Source organism: Thamnophis sirtalis, unplaced genomic scaffold (genome assembly GCF_051295495.1).
Source record: "Thamnophis sirtalis isolate CommonGarterSnake01/CBP01778 unplaced genomic scaffold, rThaSir2_p1.2 scaffold_3, whole genome shotgun sequence".
Lineage (NCBI taxonomy): Eukaryota > Metazoa > Chordata > Lepidosauria > Squamata > Natricidae > Thamnophis > Thamnophis sirtalis.
Genome location: NW_028261383.1, coordinates 1,858,785 through 1,875,857, shown reverse-complemented (window position 1 = coordinate 1,875,857; position 17,073 = coordinate 1,858,785). Strand labels below are relative to the sequence as shown.

The window sequence follows — 17,073 nt, the reverse complement described above, 5'->3', positions numbered from 1 at the left end:
TATAAAGTGGTACTAATACTTCATCATTACATCCCTCATACCTCTATCATCATCTCTCTCCCCCCTCTCCCCATGTTTGATTTGTCAAACATGTACAAGATAGCATGTATAAGTATAAACATGGACATGAACACAGGAACTGAGTACAAATAAATAGGGACAGTAGGACAGGGATGTTAGGCACGCTGGTGCTCTTATGCACGCCCGCTTTACAGACCTCTTAGGAATGGGGTGAGGTCCACAGTAGACAGTTTAAGGTTGAAGTGCGGGGGGGGGGGTTGAGCATGTAACCACGGAGTCAGGTAGAGCATTCCAGGCGTTGACCACTCTGTTGCTGGAGTCATATTTTCTGCAATCGAGATTGGAGTGGTTAACCTCGAGTTTGTTATCTATTGTTTGCCCGTGTATTAGAAACAACTTACATCTAAATACTAGTAAGACAAAGGAGATGGTGCTACATTTCCGGAAGCACAGAGAGGAACCTGCCCCACTGCATATCGAGGGGGGGCTGTTTAGAGAGGGTTTCCTCTTTTAAATTCTTGGGAGTGCTTATTAGTCAAGATCTCACCTGGAAAAACAACAGGTCTCTGGTGATTGGAAAGGCCCAACAGAGACTTTATTTCCTTAGTGTCCTGCAAAAAAATCAGTGGAACAATGGCGGATAACCTCTTTCTATCGGCCCAACATAGAAAGTGTCCTCGCATATTGTATTATGATATGCTGCTTTAACAGCTGCGGACAGGAAGGCCCTACAGAGAAACCATTAGTTGCCCTCTGACACCACTGGATGACATCGCCAGATGTCGCTGCTTTAGCACAGTAAGGAAGATACTCACAGATGATTCACACCCCGGTCAGTGTCTCTTTACACTTCTACCATCAGGCAGAAGACATCAAAGCATAGCCAGCCGAACAAACAGGTTTAAAGATAGTTTCTATCCTTGGGCTGTGAGACTTTTAAACACAACCACAATCACTCCATGCACACGCTAGGTTTTTTTTTCTTTTTCTGTCTTTTTTCGTTTCTGTTATAATTTTGCACCAGTGAGGTTAAAAACCAATTTCGTTGCATTTAAGTACAATGACAATAAAGATTATACTTATTATTGAGGGGGAAGCTGAAGTAGTCGTTGTGTTAGGACGTTGTAGCTGACAATTTTGTGTAATATGACCTACTAGGCGGTGTAGTTCAAGGTTGCCCAAGGTGAAAATTTCAAGCCTGGTGGCATAAGAGACTCTATTGTGAGCAGAGGAGCGGAGGACTCTTCTCGTGAAATACCTCTGGACCCGCTCAATTGTATTAATATCATCTTATATCATCATATCTCCGCATCCATCTGTGTAAATGTCCAATCTTTCCTCTCTCCCTACTCTTCTTCCCTCCCCCTTTTTCTCCCACAGCCCAAATCTGCCTTTTGGCTTTTGAAGGGTTACAGGGATGGAGGGAAGGGGATTCCTAGAGTGGAAGGAAGGAAGGAAGGAAAGAAAGAAAGAGGGAGGGAGGGAAAGTTTGGGGAGGGGAGGGGGGCCCCTCCATGACCAAGCCACCTCCCCATCCGGACTGGCGAGCCTATCCTCCGCAGCAGCGCCGGACGGGGAGGTGGTGGAGGGAGAGAGGGATCCGAGCGAAGAAGGACGAATCGGATGCGAAAAGGGTGGGGCGAGGTGGGAGCCGGCCTGGGGGCTGAGTTTGGGTCTGGGGTCCACCCGCCCTCCTGCTCAGCGTCTCCCCGGGCCTTTGTTTCCCCATCCGAAGGGCGGCGGGGGGAGCGGTGAGTCCGGATCTTCAGCCTTGCCTTTGGGGGGGGGGGAGGGGGAGAGGTGGGGGGATGGATCGAGCTGCGAAGCAGGGCGGAGAGGAAGCCAGGCGCGGTCCAGCTGCGCTTGGAGAGACAATGCAAGGAGGCCTTTTGAGTGGGGGTGTCGGAGGGGGAGAAGGGAAAACAGCAGGTGAGAAGGATCAAGCCTCCCCCCCGGCCGGGACCCCCAAATCTCTGCCCCCTTTGCATGCGATTTCTCCCTCCGGGATTATATTGTCGCGCCTACAACTGTTTCCCGAGCCTTCCCCGCCTCCGATCCCGTCTCTTTTGGGACGGGAAAGGGAGAACCGGCGGAGCCACGAAGGGAGGCGTAGCGTTTTACCCCGGTGCCTCCGGATCGGGGTCTCCAAAGAGCGCTGGGTGGAGGGAGCCGTTTTTAAACAGGGTTGAACTGGGAAAAAGTTAACACGGCTTCAGGTTTGGTCTGTGCTTATTCATTGGGAGGAGGATGTTTTTTTTGGGGGGGAGGGGTACATAAGACCCCTGTTGGAAGAAATTTCCTCCTTCTGGGTTCAGTTCCAGGTGGGGGAAAAGAGACTGGAAATATGGAGAGTGCTTGGAAAGATTATTTTAATGGTGGACAGGACCACAGGGCTTGAGGTCCTGGTGGGAAAAGGTGATCACATGCTTCCAGATGTTGGGTGAAGAAGAGAAGGGCTGAAAGTTCCTGGCTTTATACTCTCTGTTCGGCCCCACCTGTCTGTTTCCTATTCCTGTGTAAGAAATGTATTCTGATTGGTTGTCAGACTCCCATGAAGCCATGCAGGGGCAACTCTGTAGGCTGTGTTTTGAGTCCAAGTTTGGTTGAACATTGCTTCTTCCCAGGTGTCCTGTGGTGAGTTTCTGTAGAAGGCTAATCCTACCATTGTTATGTAGACTAGCTCAGGCTTTATTTTAATGGACCAAGGAGCGGTCTGTTAAGAGTGAGTCTGTTTCCTGCCTAAAAACATGTTTCTCCATTTCTTATCCAGGGAAATATAATATCCTGCCTTTTCAATATTTCCTAGGATATTTCATTCTTCTAGGAGAGGGGTGGGTGCTAAATTCTTACATCCCCTCCTCTATTTTTCTCCATAGCAGTAACAATCCTGGGAGGCAGAAGAACTGGCCTTATTAAAGAGTTAAAACTTTTTCAGCCTTAGCCACTTTTAAGATGGGTGGACTTCAACTCCCAGAAATCCCCAGCCTTTGTTCTTACAGATTAACAACCCAAAACCTACTTATTTATCCAACAAAACAATTTAACCTGAATAATGAGGTTTTATCTTAGAAAAAAACAGCTCATACAGATTGACAGAGTTGGAAGGGACCTTATAGGTCATCTAGTCCAACCCCCCCCCAAGCAGGAGACAAGAGTAGTAAGTGTGAAAAATGGTCATAAATCACTTTTTTCAGAGCCGTTATAACTTTGAACAGTCACTGAATGATCTGTTGTAAGTCGAGGACTATAACAAAATAATGTTTCCTGAAGTGAAATCCTGAAGTGAAAAACAATAAGCCCTCCCCTTTAATAAGCCCAAGGCCATATTTTGTGGGTCAAAAAAAATATAAGACCCTGTCGTATTTTCGGGGAAACACGGTAGGTAGATAGAGGGAGAGAAAGAGAGAGAAATACAGTAGGTAGGTTTGGAGAGAATATAGGTAGGTAGGTAGAGGGATAGAAAGAAATAGAGAGAAATATAGTAGATAGGTAGGGAGAGAGAGAGAGTAGGTAGGTAGGTATATAGGTAGAGGGGGAGAAAGAGAAATACAGTAGGTAGGTAGGGAGAGAATGTAGGTAGGTAGGTAGGTAGGTAGTGGGATAGAGAGAGAAATAGAGAGAAAGAAATACAGTAGATAGGTAGAGAGAGAGAGAGAGAATAGGTAGGTATGTATATAGATAGAGGGGGAGAAAGAGAGAGAAATACAGTAGGTAGGTAGGGAAAGAGAGTAGGTAGGTAGGAAGATGTTTCCAGATGTATTTATCCATGTGCTGGAGAAGGAAATTGCTGACAACCTGTAGCACCTAAAACTTTGTTTCTGCTGGCACCGCAGACCAATGTAATTCTAATCAACCACACTAACGAAACAGCTTCCGAAAGGGCGAAAAAAGTTTTTGCACTCTGCAAACCTCCCCAAAACAGCCCGTTTTTCCTGAAAACGGGCCATTTTTTTATCAAGCAAAGTGCATGCGTAGCCTTATTGAGGCTTATAAAGTGCTCCCGGGGGCAAAAACGCCCTGTTTTTCACTCATTTCTGCCTTCCCCAGCCCCCAGGAGATCTCTGAAAGCCTCCATAAGGCTATGCACAGCCGTTTTGGTAAAGAGGGTGGTGTTTCAGGAAGCAAAAAAATGCTGTATTTGGTGTATAAGACGCACCCAGATTTTCAGCCTCTTTTTAGAGGAAAAAAGGTGCATCTTATACTCCTAAAAATACGGTTTGTCACCCACTGACTCATCTCAATTGTATGTGTTGCCCCCATCCTCTTTTTTGCTGTCAGAAGACTTCAGGAACTTCTTCATCCAGTAAGGTCCACAAGGCTTTCCTGAAGGCCTCTGCAGAGCTCCAGATCGATCTGAAGCTCTGTTGTCGGCTACAGAGGCCTTCAGGAAAGCCTTGCCAGCAGAAGAAGTGGGCCAAGGTGTGCGAGGCCTGGTTGCAACTATCTCAAGGTAAATAATTAGGGCAGTTCTAACCTCTCACCATCCCCACCCTAGCTTAATTTTTACCCATCACCCTGGAGGGGGCGGGGTCTTAATTGCGGCTTATTTGTTCAGGCAGATCCTGTGAACGCAGCAGCCGTCTTTTGCAAACTAGGGTTTAAGGTTTTTTTATCCGCAACATGTGAATCAGGTCTTGGTTTTTTTGCTTGTCTGCAGGCAGAAGAGCTGGGGAAAAGCTGCATAGTGGTGTCCTCTGTCGCAGGGGTCCATCCAAGCCCTTTGGGGGCTCAGCAGGACTTGGCACCCTGCTGTCCGGGCCAGTCTTTGGCAGGAAGAGAAGGCATTGAACAATGCCGTCAGAAATGGCCTTGCAGGAGAGGCCAAACATGGCCGAGCTGGATCACAGATCGGGGAAGAAATCCGGGAAGAAGGAGGTCTGCCCAGTGGCCAAAACAAATTATCACCTCCGGGGTTCGAGCAGTGGAGAACCCGGGGTGCAGAAGGTCACGATCAAGGACGTGCCCAGTTCTGATGTCCGGCGAGAACAATTCCGGCAGTTCGCCTATCAGGATGCGAAGGGTCCCCGAGAGGTTTGCAGCCAACTCCACGATCTTTGCCACCAGTGGCTGAAGCCGGAGAGGCACTCCAAGGCTGAGATGCTGGATCTGGTGATCCTCGAGCAGTTCCTGGCCGTCCTGCCCCCGGAGATAAAGAACTGGGTGCGGGAATGTAAGGCGGAGACCAGCTCCCAGGCGGTGGCCTTGGCCGAAGGCTTCCTGCTGAGCCAGGCGGAGGAGAAAAGGCAGCAGGTGAGAAGAGGGCTTTGAGCATTTCTTGACTGCTTTCTGCTCACTACATTTTGGAATGGGATGGAATGTGACTACTCCAATACTGGAAGTTTTTAAGAGATTGGATAACCCTTTGTCTACAATGGTAGAGCAGGCAATTGGACTAGAAGACCTCCAAGGTCCATTCCATTCCACAACTTCTGGAGGCAAGTTGTTCCACTAATTAATTATCCCCACTGCCATGAAATTTCTCTTTAATTCTAAGTTGCTTCTCTCCTTGATTAGTTTCCATCCATTGCTTCTTCTCCTGCCCTCAGGTGCCTTGGAGAATAGTTTGACTCCTTCTTCTTTGTGGCAGCCCCTGAGATATTGGAAGACTGCTATCATGTCTCCCCTAGTCCTTCTTTCTATTAAACTAGACATACCCAGTTCCTGCAACCTTTCCTCATATGTTTTAGCCTCCAGTCCCCTAATCATCTTTGTTGTAGAGGTAATCTTCGACTTACAACTGCAACCTAAATCTCTTGTTGCTAAGCAAGACAGTTGTTAAGTGAATATTTCCACATTTTACAAACTTTCTTGCCATAGTTGTTAGGTGAATCACTGCGTTTGTTAAGTTACCGTATTTTTCGGGAGTATAAGACACACCTTTTCCCCCCCTAAAAGAGGGGGAAAATTTGGGTGTGTCTTATACACTGAATATAGCCCCACCCACCGACGACCCCCAACCCTTTGGCCTCTGCCTCCCAACAATTTACTTCTTTGCAGCAAACGAGGGTTCAATAAGATATAGCAATCCCTGCAGCCTGTAACAGCTGATGATCTGGAGAAATTGAAAGTGAAATTTGCTGTTTGCTCCAATTGGCAAATTGCTGGGAGGCAGATTTTTTTTTTCTTGTGTTAATCAGGCTGTTTGCTGCAAGGAGGTAAGTCCACAACTATAAATGCCTCTAGAATGTTCAAATTATTAGGCTTATTTTTAAAAGACTGTTTTATTACTATTCTAGACAACTTAACAAAATGAAGAAGCCTTTTAAAATAAATGCTTGAACTGAAGAGGCCCAATGCTATTGTTTTAAAAAGTGATATTCGTTTAAATAGCAGAGAATCATACTTCAGAAAGCACATCCATTTTAACAGCATCTGTACAAGTATAGTCTGAAATATAACACTACAAGCAGTGTATATTGTCTGTACTGTTTGCTGTTTGTTGCAAGGAGGCAAATTTCTGGGAGGCAGAGCCAGATATTTTTCCCTTGTTTTCCTCCCCAAAATCTAGGTGTGTCTTATACTTCAGAGTGTCGTATACTCCAAAAAATGCAGTAATAACATGGCTGCTCAGTGAATCCCTGTTGACTTTGCTTGTCAGGAGGTCACAAAAGTGGATCATGTGACCCCAGGACACTTCAGCTGCCATAAATATGAGCCAGTTGCCAAGCATCTGAATTTTGATCACAGGGCGACAGGGATGCTCCAACAGTCGTAAGTGTGAAAAATGGTTATGTCACTTTTTTCAGAGCTGTTATAATTTTGAACAGTCACTAAATAAACTGTTGTAATTCGAGGACTATAACAGAGTAACAAAGTTGGAAGAGACTCTGGAGGTCATCTAGTCCAACCCCGCACCCAAGCAGGAGGCCCTACACCATTTCTCACAGATGGCAGTCCAGTCTCTTCTTGAAAGCCTACAGTGATGAAGCTCCCACAACTTCCGAAGGCAACTTCTGTTCCATTGGTTGATTGTTTTCACTTGTCAGAAAAAATTTCCTTATTTCTAGGTTGAATCTCTCCTTGTTCAATTTCCATCCATTATTCCTACTCCCTGTATTTCTTCTCTCATCTTTCTCTTTGCTCTTTGGGGTTAATTGTTTTCTTTTTCCTTTGAAGGACCGAGTTGTGACAGAACCCACCAACTTTCCCAGGGTAGGGAAAAAAACACAAGGGCCTCATTCAAAGCCACCCATAAGGCAGATCAAGCAAGAAGTAGACAAAATTGCCATTCCATTAGGTAAGTGCTTGGAGGCTTTTGCTTGCAAGTGTAACTAAAATTATACTAACAGCTTTTCTTTTCTACGTTTTATTTATATAACATCCAATCTTAATCAAACTGTGTTCTGGGTACAATTATGCTTAAATAATCATATTATACTTCTTTGTTATAGTTCCTCACCATATTAATAATATAATAACATTAATATTTAACATTTGAGATCATCTTCTTTAACAACTGTCCTCCAATTTCCTCCAATGATATGTCCTCCTTTATAACTTCTGTTATTTAGCCATTGATAAAATATGTCCCATATCAAAAAGTATTCGGTTTCTTCTTTATCCTTAATAACAAGTGTTAATCTATCCATTTCTGTGCAGTCTAATATTTTCTTAATCACATTCCCCTCAGATGGGATCTCATCATCTTTCCATTGTTGCGCAAATACAATTCTAGTTGCAGTTAAGATATGCAGGATCAAGTATGTGGTTTTTTTATCATATATTTCAGGTAGAATGCTCAACAAAAATATCTCTGGTTTCAAATCTATATGTTGTTTTATAATTTTTTTCCAGCCATGTATGTATTTTCATCCAATATTTTCTTGCTTCTGGGCATGTCCACCACATATGATAGTATGAACCAGAAGCTTGCTTACACTTCCAACATTTTGCCGAACTACCGTATTTTTCGGAGTATAAGATGCACCTTTTTCCCTCAAAAAAGAGGCTGAAAATCTGGGTGCGTCTTATACACTGAATATAGCATTTTTGGCCTCCCGAAATCCTGCCCCTTCAGCAAAATGGCCGTGCATAGCCTTTAAGAGCCTTTCGGAGTGCTCCTGGAGTCTGGGGAGGGCAGAAATGAGGGGAAAATGGGCTGTTTTTTGCTCAATTTTTCCCCAGCCCCCAGAAGCACTCTATAATAGCAATAGCAGTTAGACTTATATACCGCTTCATAGGGCTTTCAGCCCTCTCTAAGCGGTTTACAGAGTCAGCATATTGCCCCCAACAACAATCCGGGTCCTCATTTTACCCACCTCAGAAGGATGGAAGGCTGAGTCAACCCTGAGCCGGTGAGATTTGAACCGCCGAACTGCAGAACTGCAGTCAGCTGAAGTAGCCTGCAGTGCTGCATTTAACCACTGCGCCACCTCGGCTCTATAAGCCTTCTGAAGACTATGCATGCCCTTTTTTGTGAAAAACGGGCCATTTTTTGCTCATTGGGGGGCACACACACACACCCCGGAGCATTCTGCAAGCCTCCTAAAGGCTATTTGTGCCCTTTTGGGTGGGGGGGCATTTTCAGGAAAAACGGGACCATTTTGGGGAGATCTACAGAATGCATCTTATATTCCGGTGCATCTTATACTCCGAAAAAATACAGTATCTTTAAACATTTTTGCCAATCTTGCCGGTGCAAAGTGCCATCTATAAAACATTTTATACAGATTTTCCTTAAATGTAAGGTATAGCAATCGCTTTTCGGTTCTGAACCAATGCAAACGTAAATCTGGATTAGGCAGCTATTTGAAATTAGCAGCATATTCTTTCTCCTAAAAAGGCTGTCATGATAAGATAGTCAGAATTTTAAAAAGCTCTCAAGGCAAATGCGGAATGCCCCTCCAACCCCCAGGAGCACTCTACAAGCCTCCTAAAGGCTATGCATGCCCTTTTTGGGGGGCAAAAAATGGGCTGCATTTTGCTCATTTTTGCCCATCCCCACCCCGCCATGAGCACTTTGCAGACCTCTCAAACTCTCTGCATGCCCCGTTTTCCACAAAAAATGAGGGGTACAGAGGATTTGGAAGGTGCAAAAACTTTTTTTTAAATTTACCTCTTCAAAATCTTGGTGCGTCTTATACTCCAAAAAATACAGTAATTATATTGACTTGCCTGGGAGTCAGCCAGAGCTGGTTTTGCTTTCATTGTGTGCCAAAATGCTGTACTCAAGTAAAGTTTTTCATTAAGAGATTGGATCATCTCAACAGTGCTTGCTTAGTTGGGTTCATCAGTCAGAACTTTGACACTGAGTTTGCCTTCCAGATCCCAGAAATCAAATCATCTTTGCATATTTTTTTTCCCCTGTCTCTCTCAGGGAACGAACCACAGCTGGCCACTGGATGTAGCCCACCTTCTGCACAGCTGGATCAGGTAAGGGAATAATCTCTCAGAGAGATAACTCGGGACTCACCTCCTTGGATTCGAAAGAATTTTTCTGCTGTCAGATACAGGTAGTCCTGTAGACTTACAATCATTCAAAATTACGACAGCCCTGAAAAAAAACACGACATAACTATTTTTCACCCTTAACAACCACCGCAGCATCTCTGTCAAAATTCAGACACTTAGCGACCGGTTCATATTTATGACGGGGTTGCAGTGTCTTGGGGTCATGGGATCCCCTTTTGCAACAAACGAAGTCCACGGGGAACCCAGGTTCACTTAACAACCGTGTTACCAACTTAACAACTGCAGTGATTCATTTAGCAACTGTGGCAAGCAAGGTGGGACAAAATTCACTTAACCACTCTCTTACTTAGCCCCAGAGATTTTGGGTTCGATTATGGCCATAAGTCAAGGACTACCTGTATATCCCTAAAGAACCCTTTACAAGGACCTAGGGGCCTCCTGTTCAGTTCCATTGGATATTCAAGAAGGACCCCACTCCCCCCCCCCTTGGACTTCGCTAAGAAATGTGCTGCTTTAATTGTGATAATATGACATTTGCTGCCTTTTAGGTGATGCTTGAGGAAGTCTCTGTGACTTTTAGCGAGGAAGAGTGGGCGCTGCTGGATCCCGACCAAAGAGCCCTGCACAGGGATGTGATGGCAGAGAACAGTGGCATCACCTCCTCTTTGGGTAAGTTTCCTCTTAGAAAAAAAGAAAAAGGGCAGGGAACAACACAGTTTAAGAAGGAAAAATATGAATATTGAATGGTACCCGTGAAAGGAAGATCAGAAATCCTTTTGGATTATATACAAAAGTCAATAAAAAAGAATTAAGTTAGATACAGTTATAAGTTTTGATTATTAGGGGTAAAATACTATGATACAGGACATAGTGAAATAAATGAGGGATAATGATGACTATATAATTTATATATATATATATATATATATATATATATATATATATATATATATATATATATATATATATATATATATATATATATATATATATATATATATATATATATATATATATATATATATATATATATATATATTAGATTTTTACAACCCCTGGTAAGCCCCAATTATGGGAGGAAGCTAACTGCTTCCATCATCTGTCAATCGGCTCGTCACAAGAGTCCATCACGACAGAAACCCAATATTTTTACTGTTGCCTTTGTTATATTTGTGTTTTTTTTTATTTGTGCTGATAAATAAGCACAAATAAAGCACAAATTTATTTATTTATCAGCACAAATAAAAACACACACACACACACACACATATATATATGATTTTTACAACCCCTGGTAAGCCCCAATTATGGGAGGAAGCTAACTGCTTCCATCATCTGTCATTCGGCCCGTCACAAGAGTCCCAGTAAGGGTATGGCTAGCTGATGAGAGCTAAATAGCTTGAAATAGATCTATACTAGTCTCCCTTTATTTATTTATCAGCACAAATAAAATTAAAAAAAAACCACAAATAAACATATATATATATATATATATATATATATATATATATATATATATATATATATATATATATATATATATATATATATATATATATATAATATATATATAATATATATATATATTGATTTGGAAAGGAGGATTAGAAAAGTCTGTTATTAAATATTATGGATGTTTAGCTAGAATAGGGCATAAGGATTCAGTGTTATTGGAGGATTTTAGAAATCTTAAATGAAATGCCAGTATGTGGTTATGTATTAAATTTTGGTATATTTTATGATGAAGGGCGTTTAAATAATTATAGTCAAATTAAAATGGAGGTATGATGATGGTAACATGTATAAATATTTGAGTTAAAATACTTGAGTTAATATGAATTATGCTTGATGACTAGGGAAGAGATGCACGAAAACCTTTTGTAACCAACTGATACACTTTCTACAGTATGTAAAGAAGGAAGATTTTGTGTGTTGTGTTTGTTTTGAAAATAAAAAATATATAAACTCTTAAAAAAAAACTAAATTAAAAGAAGGAAAAATAAAATAATTTAAAGAAGCAAATTCCACCCTTTGCAGCAGGGGTCTTCAGCCCCCCAGTCCATGATCCATTGCTGGGCCACAGCCTATTGGGAACTGGGCTGCAGAAGTGGTGGGCTAGGGTGCAACACTGCCATTTGTGAAAATGCCACATGCAAAACCATCCCCTCTTCTCTCCCCCTCCACCCCGCCAACACTTCCACTGGCCCACCAAGCTGGAAAGATTGGAGACCACTACTTTACAGGAGCTGGTCTTCTGGTTTCTAGCACTCCTGGGTGTGCAAAGACCAGTTGGTTGATGCGCATGTGCGTGCTGGAACCCAGAAGAGCAGCTGGCAATGGTACGCATGCCCTGAGAGGGGTAGATTCGTTTAATAACCATCTGATTCACTTAACAACTGCAGTGTAGTTGTTACAATGAAGAAGAAGAAGAGTTGTAAAGTTGGGCATGACTCACTTAACAATTCTGATCTTAATTATAATCGTAAGTCAAAGGTTGCCTATTGAAGTTTGTTAGTACTATTGTTTTTCTAGATGGATGGATGGATATGATAGAGAGAGAGAGAGATTAGATTGACAGACATGATAGATTAGATTAGCAATAGCAATAGCAGTAGACTTATATACCGCTTCATAGGCCTTTCAGGCCTCTCTAAGCGGTTTACAGAGAGTCAGCATATTGCCCCCAACAATCTGGGTCCTCATTTTACCCACCTCGGAAGGATGGAAGGCTGAGTCAACCCTGAGCCGGTGAGATTTGAACCGCTGACCTGCTGATCTAGCAGTAGCCTGCAGTGCTGCTTTTAACCACTGCGCCACCTTGGCTCTTAGATTAGAATGGTAGGTAGGTAGAGAGATGGATGGATAGGATAGGATAGAAAGAGAGAGATTAGATTGACAGACATGGTAGATTATATTATATTATATTATATTGATTGGTAGATAGAGGTAGATGATCAATGGATGAATATAATAGAGAGATTAGATTGACAGACATGATAGATTAGATTAGATTGGTAGGTAGGTAGATGATAGATGGATGGATGGATACAATAGAGAGAGAGAGATTAGATTGACAGATATGATAGATATTAGATTAGATTGGTAGGTCGGTAGAGAGGTAGATAGAGATAGATGATGGATGGATGGATGGATGGATGGATGGATGGATGGATGGATGGATGGATGGATGGATGGATATGAGAGAGATTAGATTGACAGACATGATAGATTAGATTGGTAGGTAGGTAGAGGTGGGTGGGTTGGTGGGTGGATGGATGGATGGATGGATGGATGGAATGGAATGGAATGTAGAATGCCAGACTTCATTTTATAATTTACCCCAAATCTTTTTGTTTTTCCCTCCTGCAAGGATGTGACTGGCCAGAGAGTGAAAACGGAGAAATCCATGAGATATTGTTTGGGAAAATTGGAAGCGAAGAGGAGGACAAGCAGAGACCAGACACCGAAGCCGGCAGAGTGAAGGATGAATCTCCGTGTTCTTACAACACCGAATTCTACGAGCTTCCGGTCCGTGAAAAAATAGAAGACGGGATCGAATGGAGCCAATGCCTTCTGTGCGGCAAAGCCTTCGACTGCCAGTCGAGCCTGATTGCTCACTGGGAGAGCCACACCACCAAGAAGCCCTACAAATGCTTGGAATGTGGGAAGAGCTTCAGCACCAGGCAGTACTTGGGCTGCCACCGGCGGGTCCATACCGGGGAGAAGCCCTTCAAGTGCGCCAAGTGCGGGAAGAGCTTCAGCACCAGGCAGTACCTCTCCTGCCACCAGAGAATCCACACCGGGGAGAAGCCCTTTAAGTGTTTGGAGTGCGGGGAGACCTTCTGCTGGGCCAATTCCCTGACCTTGCACCAGATCATACACACGGGAGAGAAGCCATTCAAGTGCCTGGTGTGCGGGAAAAGTTTCAGCCGGAGCACCAGCCTTTCTTCCCACCAGAGGATCCACACTGGGGAGAAGCCATACAAATGTTTGGAGTGTGGCAAGAGGTTTATCCACAACACCAGCCTCACTTACCACCGGCAGCACCACACCGGCGTGAAGCCCTACAAATGTCCCGAGTGCGGCAAGAGGTTCAGCCACAGGACAAGCCTGACCTACCACCAGCGCAGTCACACCGGCGTGAAGCCACACGGCTGCTTGGAGTGCGGGAAGAACTTCAGTACCCGCCAGTACCTCATCTCCCACCAGAGGATCCACACGGGAGAGAAACCGTATAAGTGTGCTGAGTGTGGCAAGCGCTTCGTCCACAGCACCAGCCTCAGTTACCACCAGCGCCTTCACCGCGGGGAGGAGCCCTTCCAGTGTTCGGACTGTGGGAAAGGTTTCATTACGCGCCAGTGCCTGACTTCGCATCGCCGGATCCACACGGGGGAAGAACCCTTCAAATGCCTGGAGTGTGGGAAGACCTTCCGGAGACGCACGAGCCTTATTTCCCACCAGACCATCCACATGGGAGAGAAGCCGTACAAATGCCTGGAGTGCGGAAAGAGCTTCACAACAAGTAAATACATCCTGTCCCATCAGAGGATCCACACCGGAGAGAAGCCTTACAAATGTCTGGAGTGCGGACAGACCTTCTGCTGGGCTAACTCCCTCACCTTGCACCAGATCACGCACACGGGGGAGAAGCCCTTTAAATGCATGGAGTGCGGGAAGAGTTTCAGCCGAGGCACAAGCCTTACCTCGCACCAGCGGATCCATACCGGCGAGAAGCCGTACAAATGTTTGGTGTGTGGGAAGAACTTTAGCACCAACAGGTACCTGACTTGCCACCAGCGGATCCATATTGTGGATAAAGCTTATAAATGCCTGGTGTGCGGGAAGAGCTTTAGCACCAGCAAATACCTCAGCTGCCATCAAAGAATTCACACCGGGGAGAAGCCATTTAAATGCTTGGAATGTGGAAAGAGCTTCTGCTGGGCCTATTCCCTTACTTTACATCAAAGAATCCATGCAGGTGAAGATGGATTTAAATGCTAGGAGTATGAAAATTACTCTGGTTTTGGAATTTTTTTTGGAGGGGACGGAAGGATGAAGGAGCCCTTATTGTGGAAGGATTTTGGGGAGGAAAAACTATAGAAATCATTGTGGAAAGAGGTTTGTGTACAACACAGACTCCATTTCTTGCATTAGATATGAATTTATTTATATATACATATATGTGATTGATATTTTTTTTTGGTGTGTTGGCCCAATGTGGTTGTCCAGTGTTTCTGATGGCGTCTTTTGCCAGCCTCGCTTCTCAGAACTGGGAACTGGATTTGAATTCTCAGCTTGCGCTACATCTAAGCGATCATCGGACCCTAATTTGAATTCTTGGAGCGAGAAAGAAAGAGCGTTATTCTGTGCAGTGATCTCGCTTCTCAATGAGGACCAGAGACGCAAGAGGATCTGTAGAAATGCCTGGAGTTTTGCAGAAGTTTTTCAGTTGGAGATGACGATTCAAGGATCCCCTCTAGGAATATGCTAGAATTTAGGAGGAATGGTGCGGTGGCCTAAAGGTGGAGCTCTCACCTCTCAATCGGGAGGCTGTGAGTTCGATCCTAGATAGAGGCAGATATTTCTCTCTCTGCTGAACAAAACTCCGCAAAGGCAACAGGAAGTGCATCCGGCCATTAAACCCTGCTAGTGCCATTCACTTGCCCAGACACCACCTTTGCAAGGGATTATGGGGTTAAAAGAGGATGTTGCTAGGAATTTAGGATTGCTCATCCATAGCATATCAAGATCCCTTGTGGGTTCGTATCAAATTGAACTTTTAAAGCTCTATGATTTTAAGAATAGCTCATCATCATCAACGTTGTCTGACCTATTTCTATGAGTATCTTCTGATCCTTGGCCACCAAGTCTCCCTCAGCTTACTAACCGAAATGCTTGACTCTCCAGTTTTGAGAGTCCTTAAGTAATGTGCCGCTTCTCAGTGCTTTACAGCCCTCTCTAAGCAGTTTATAGACTCGGCCTATTGCCCCCAATAATCCAGATCCTCATTTTACCGACCTCGGAAGGATGGGAGGCTGGTGAGCTGATGAGAATCGAACTGCTGTCAGCTGACATAGCCTGCAGTACTGCATTCTAATCATTGCGCCACCACGGCTCAGTACCACCAAGTCTTCCAGACACAGAACTTCAAGAAGATGACACGGCTTCCAGCAAACAGAATCTGTTTCCCAGAGTCACATTTACTCTCTTTCCGGTGGCAAATGCAACAACATTTAAGATTGCCGGAGTGGAGGGGGATAATTTTGTGGGTGTTCCCAATTCATTTTTACTGTATTTTTTTTTTAAATTAAGAGTTATATCCAGCCTTTCATCCTGGAGCCTCCCTGACGGGGAGTTTATCTCCCCAGCAAAATTCTGCAAGCTAAACAGCTCAAAATCAACCATAAGATTTCCACAACGGAAGGTGGATTTGAACTCGGATCTTTCCCTTCTGGTCTAATCACAAACATTGCTCTATTGTCATTAGAATCCACAGAGGGGAGGAAGACGTGGAGGGGGGGGGGAGACACCTGTAGCTGTATCCTAGTGTAAACCTCAGCCCTGGCTTAATTGTATGTGGCATCAACATGCAGGTACCCAAGAAACTGGTGTGATGAAAATCATCTGGAGGGTTTTGTGCCGGAGGGTAGATTTGAACTCTGGTCTCTCCTGAATAATCTAAACCCAGAATTGCTAGTAAGGCCTTCTTTGGAAGGGATGGCGCATCCTCGGACTGATGTTTTGCAATCGGGGCCCACAATGCATTGCAACCATTCCAAAATGTGACTGCTGGACCCCGAAAGATTGGCCGTCCCTGCTTTAGCCTCTCTGGATCTAGTTCTCCTCGTTCGTTTCCTCTTCCTCCAGGCTGACTTTGAAAACATTTTGGGATTACCGTTGCCAAACTAATGACTCGGAACGGGCCAAATAGACCATTCCATCTGGGGGTTCTCCTGGCTGTGTTTCCCACCCATTGTTCTGACCGAGGCTTCCAAAGAGCATGAAGCAAACTCCCTATCCGGACAAAAAACCCTTTTATTAATTTATTGTGAATTCTGCTCATTCATATTCAGCAAAGTTTTTCAAGGGAGGATTTACAGTACAGACCTTATCTGGCTTGGAGAGCTGACAGACCAATTATCTGCAGAACTTGGCAAGGAGTCTCGGAGAGTCACGAACCAATTAAGAGAACTAATTGTCTCCTGCAAACTTCACTTCCCTTTCGCTCCTCTTTTATTTCCTCTGGGAGGGGCCATTCATCGTCCACCTGTGGCCTTACTCCCAGGTGGACTCCTGTTCTTTAGCTGTTCCCTTCGTCTGGCAACTGTGCATGCACACACAGGGAACAGGCTCCAGCTGTTCGTCTGCCTCACTGCTGTCTGACTCCAAAGGCAGCTGATAACTGGCATACGGTTCTGGCCCTCTCTCTGCCTCTGACACTCAGCAGAGCCTTCCCCAGACTCCAGGACTGCCCCATCGTCCTCCCCAACCTCCTCTCTGTCTGAGTCTGCTGCCAGCTCTGCTGGCCACCGGCGGGCCACAACACCCATCATTCTAGACTGCCTGCTGTGTGGGGATCTCGAACTTAACCTCACAGACAGTTTAGGAGCACTCACACCTCTTTGAGACTTGGGGAGGGGG

At 44.5% G+C, this 17,073-nt stretch overlaps 1 protein-coding gene across 1 annotated transcript; it reads left to right on the top strand.

Moving 5' to 3' along the window:
• Positions 1–1,635: 1,635 nt before the first annotated feature.
• LOC106555999 (uncharacterized) lies at positions 1,636–15,500 on the top strand. Its single transcript, XM_087711172.1, has 6 exons — positions 1,636–1,772; positions 4,679–5,271; positions 7,138–7,258; positions 9,338–9,393; positions 9,981–10,101; positions 12,803–15,500. The coding sequence occupies exons 2-6, from the start codon at positions 4,813–4,815 to the stop codon at positions 14,431–14,433; spliced, it is 2,388 nt and encodes a 795-aa protein (XP_087567298.1). The 5' UTR covers positions 1,636–1,772; positions 4,679–4,812; the 3' UTR covers positions 14,434–15,500.
• Positions 15,501–17,073: the final 1,573 nt, after the last annotated feature.

Bases quoted from the DNA above. Each gene is read 5' to 3' on its own strand.
- LOC106555999 (XM_087711172.1), top strand. From the start codon at position 4,813: ATGCCGTCAGAAATGGCCTTGCAGGAGAGGCCAAACATGGCCGAGCTG. The intron at 5,272-7,137 runs GTGAGAAGAGGG...TTTCCTTTGAAG, and splicing joins CGGAGGAGAAAAGGCAGCAG to GACCGAGTTGTGACAGAACC. The intron at 10,102-12,802 runs GTAAGTTTCCTC...CCCTCCTGCAAG, and splicing joins TGGCATCACCTCCTCTTTGG to GATGTGACTGGCCAGAGAGT.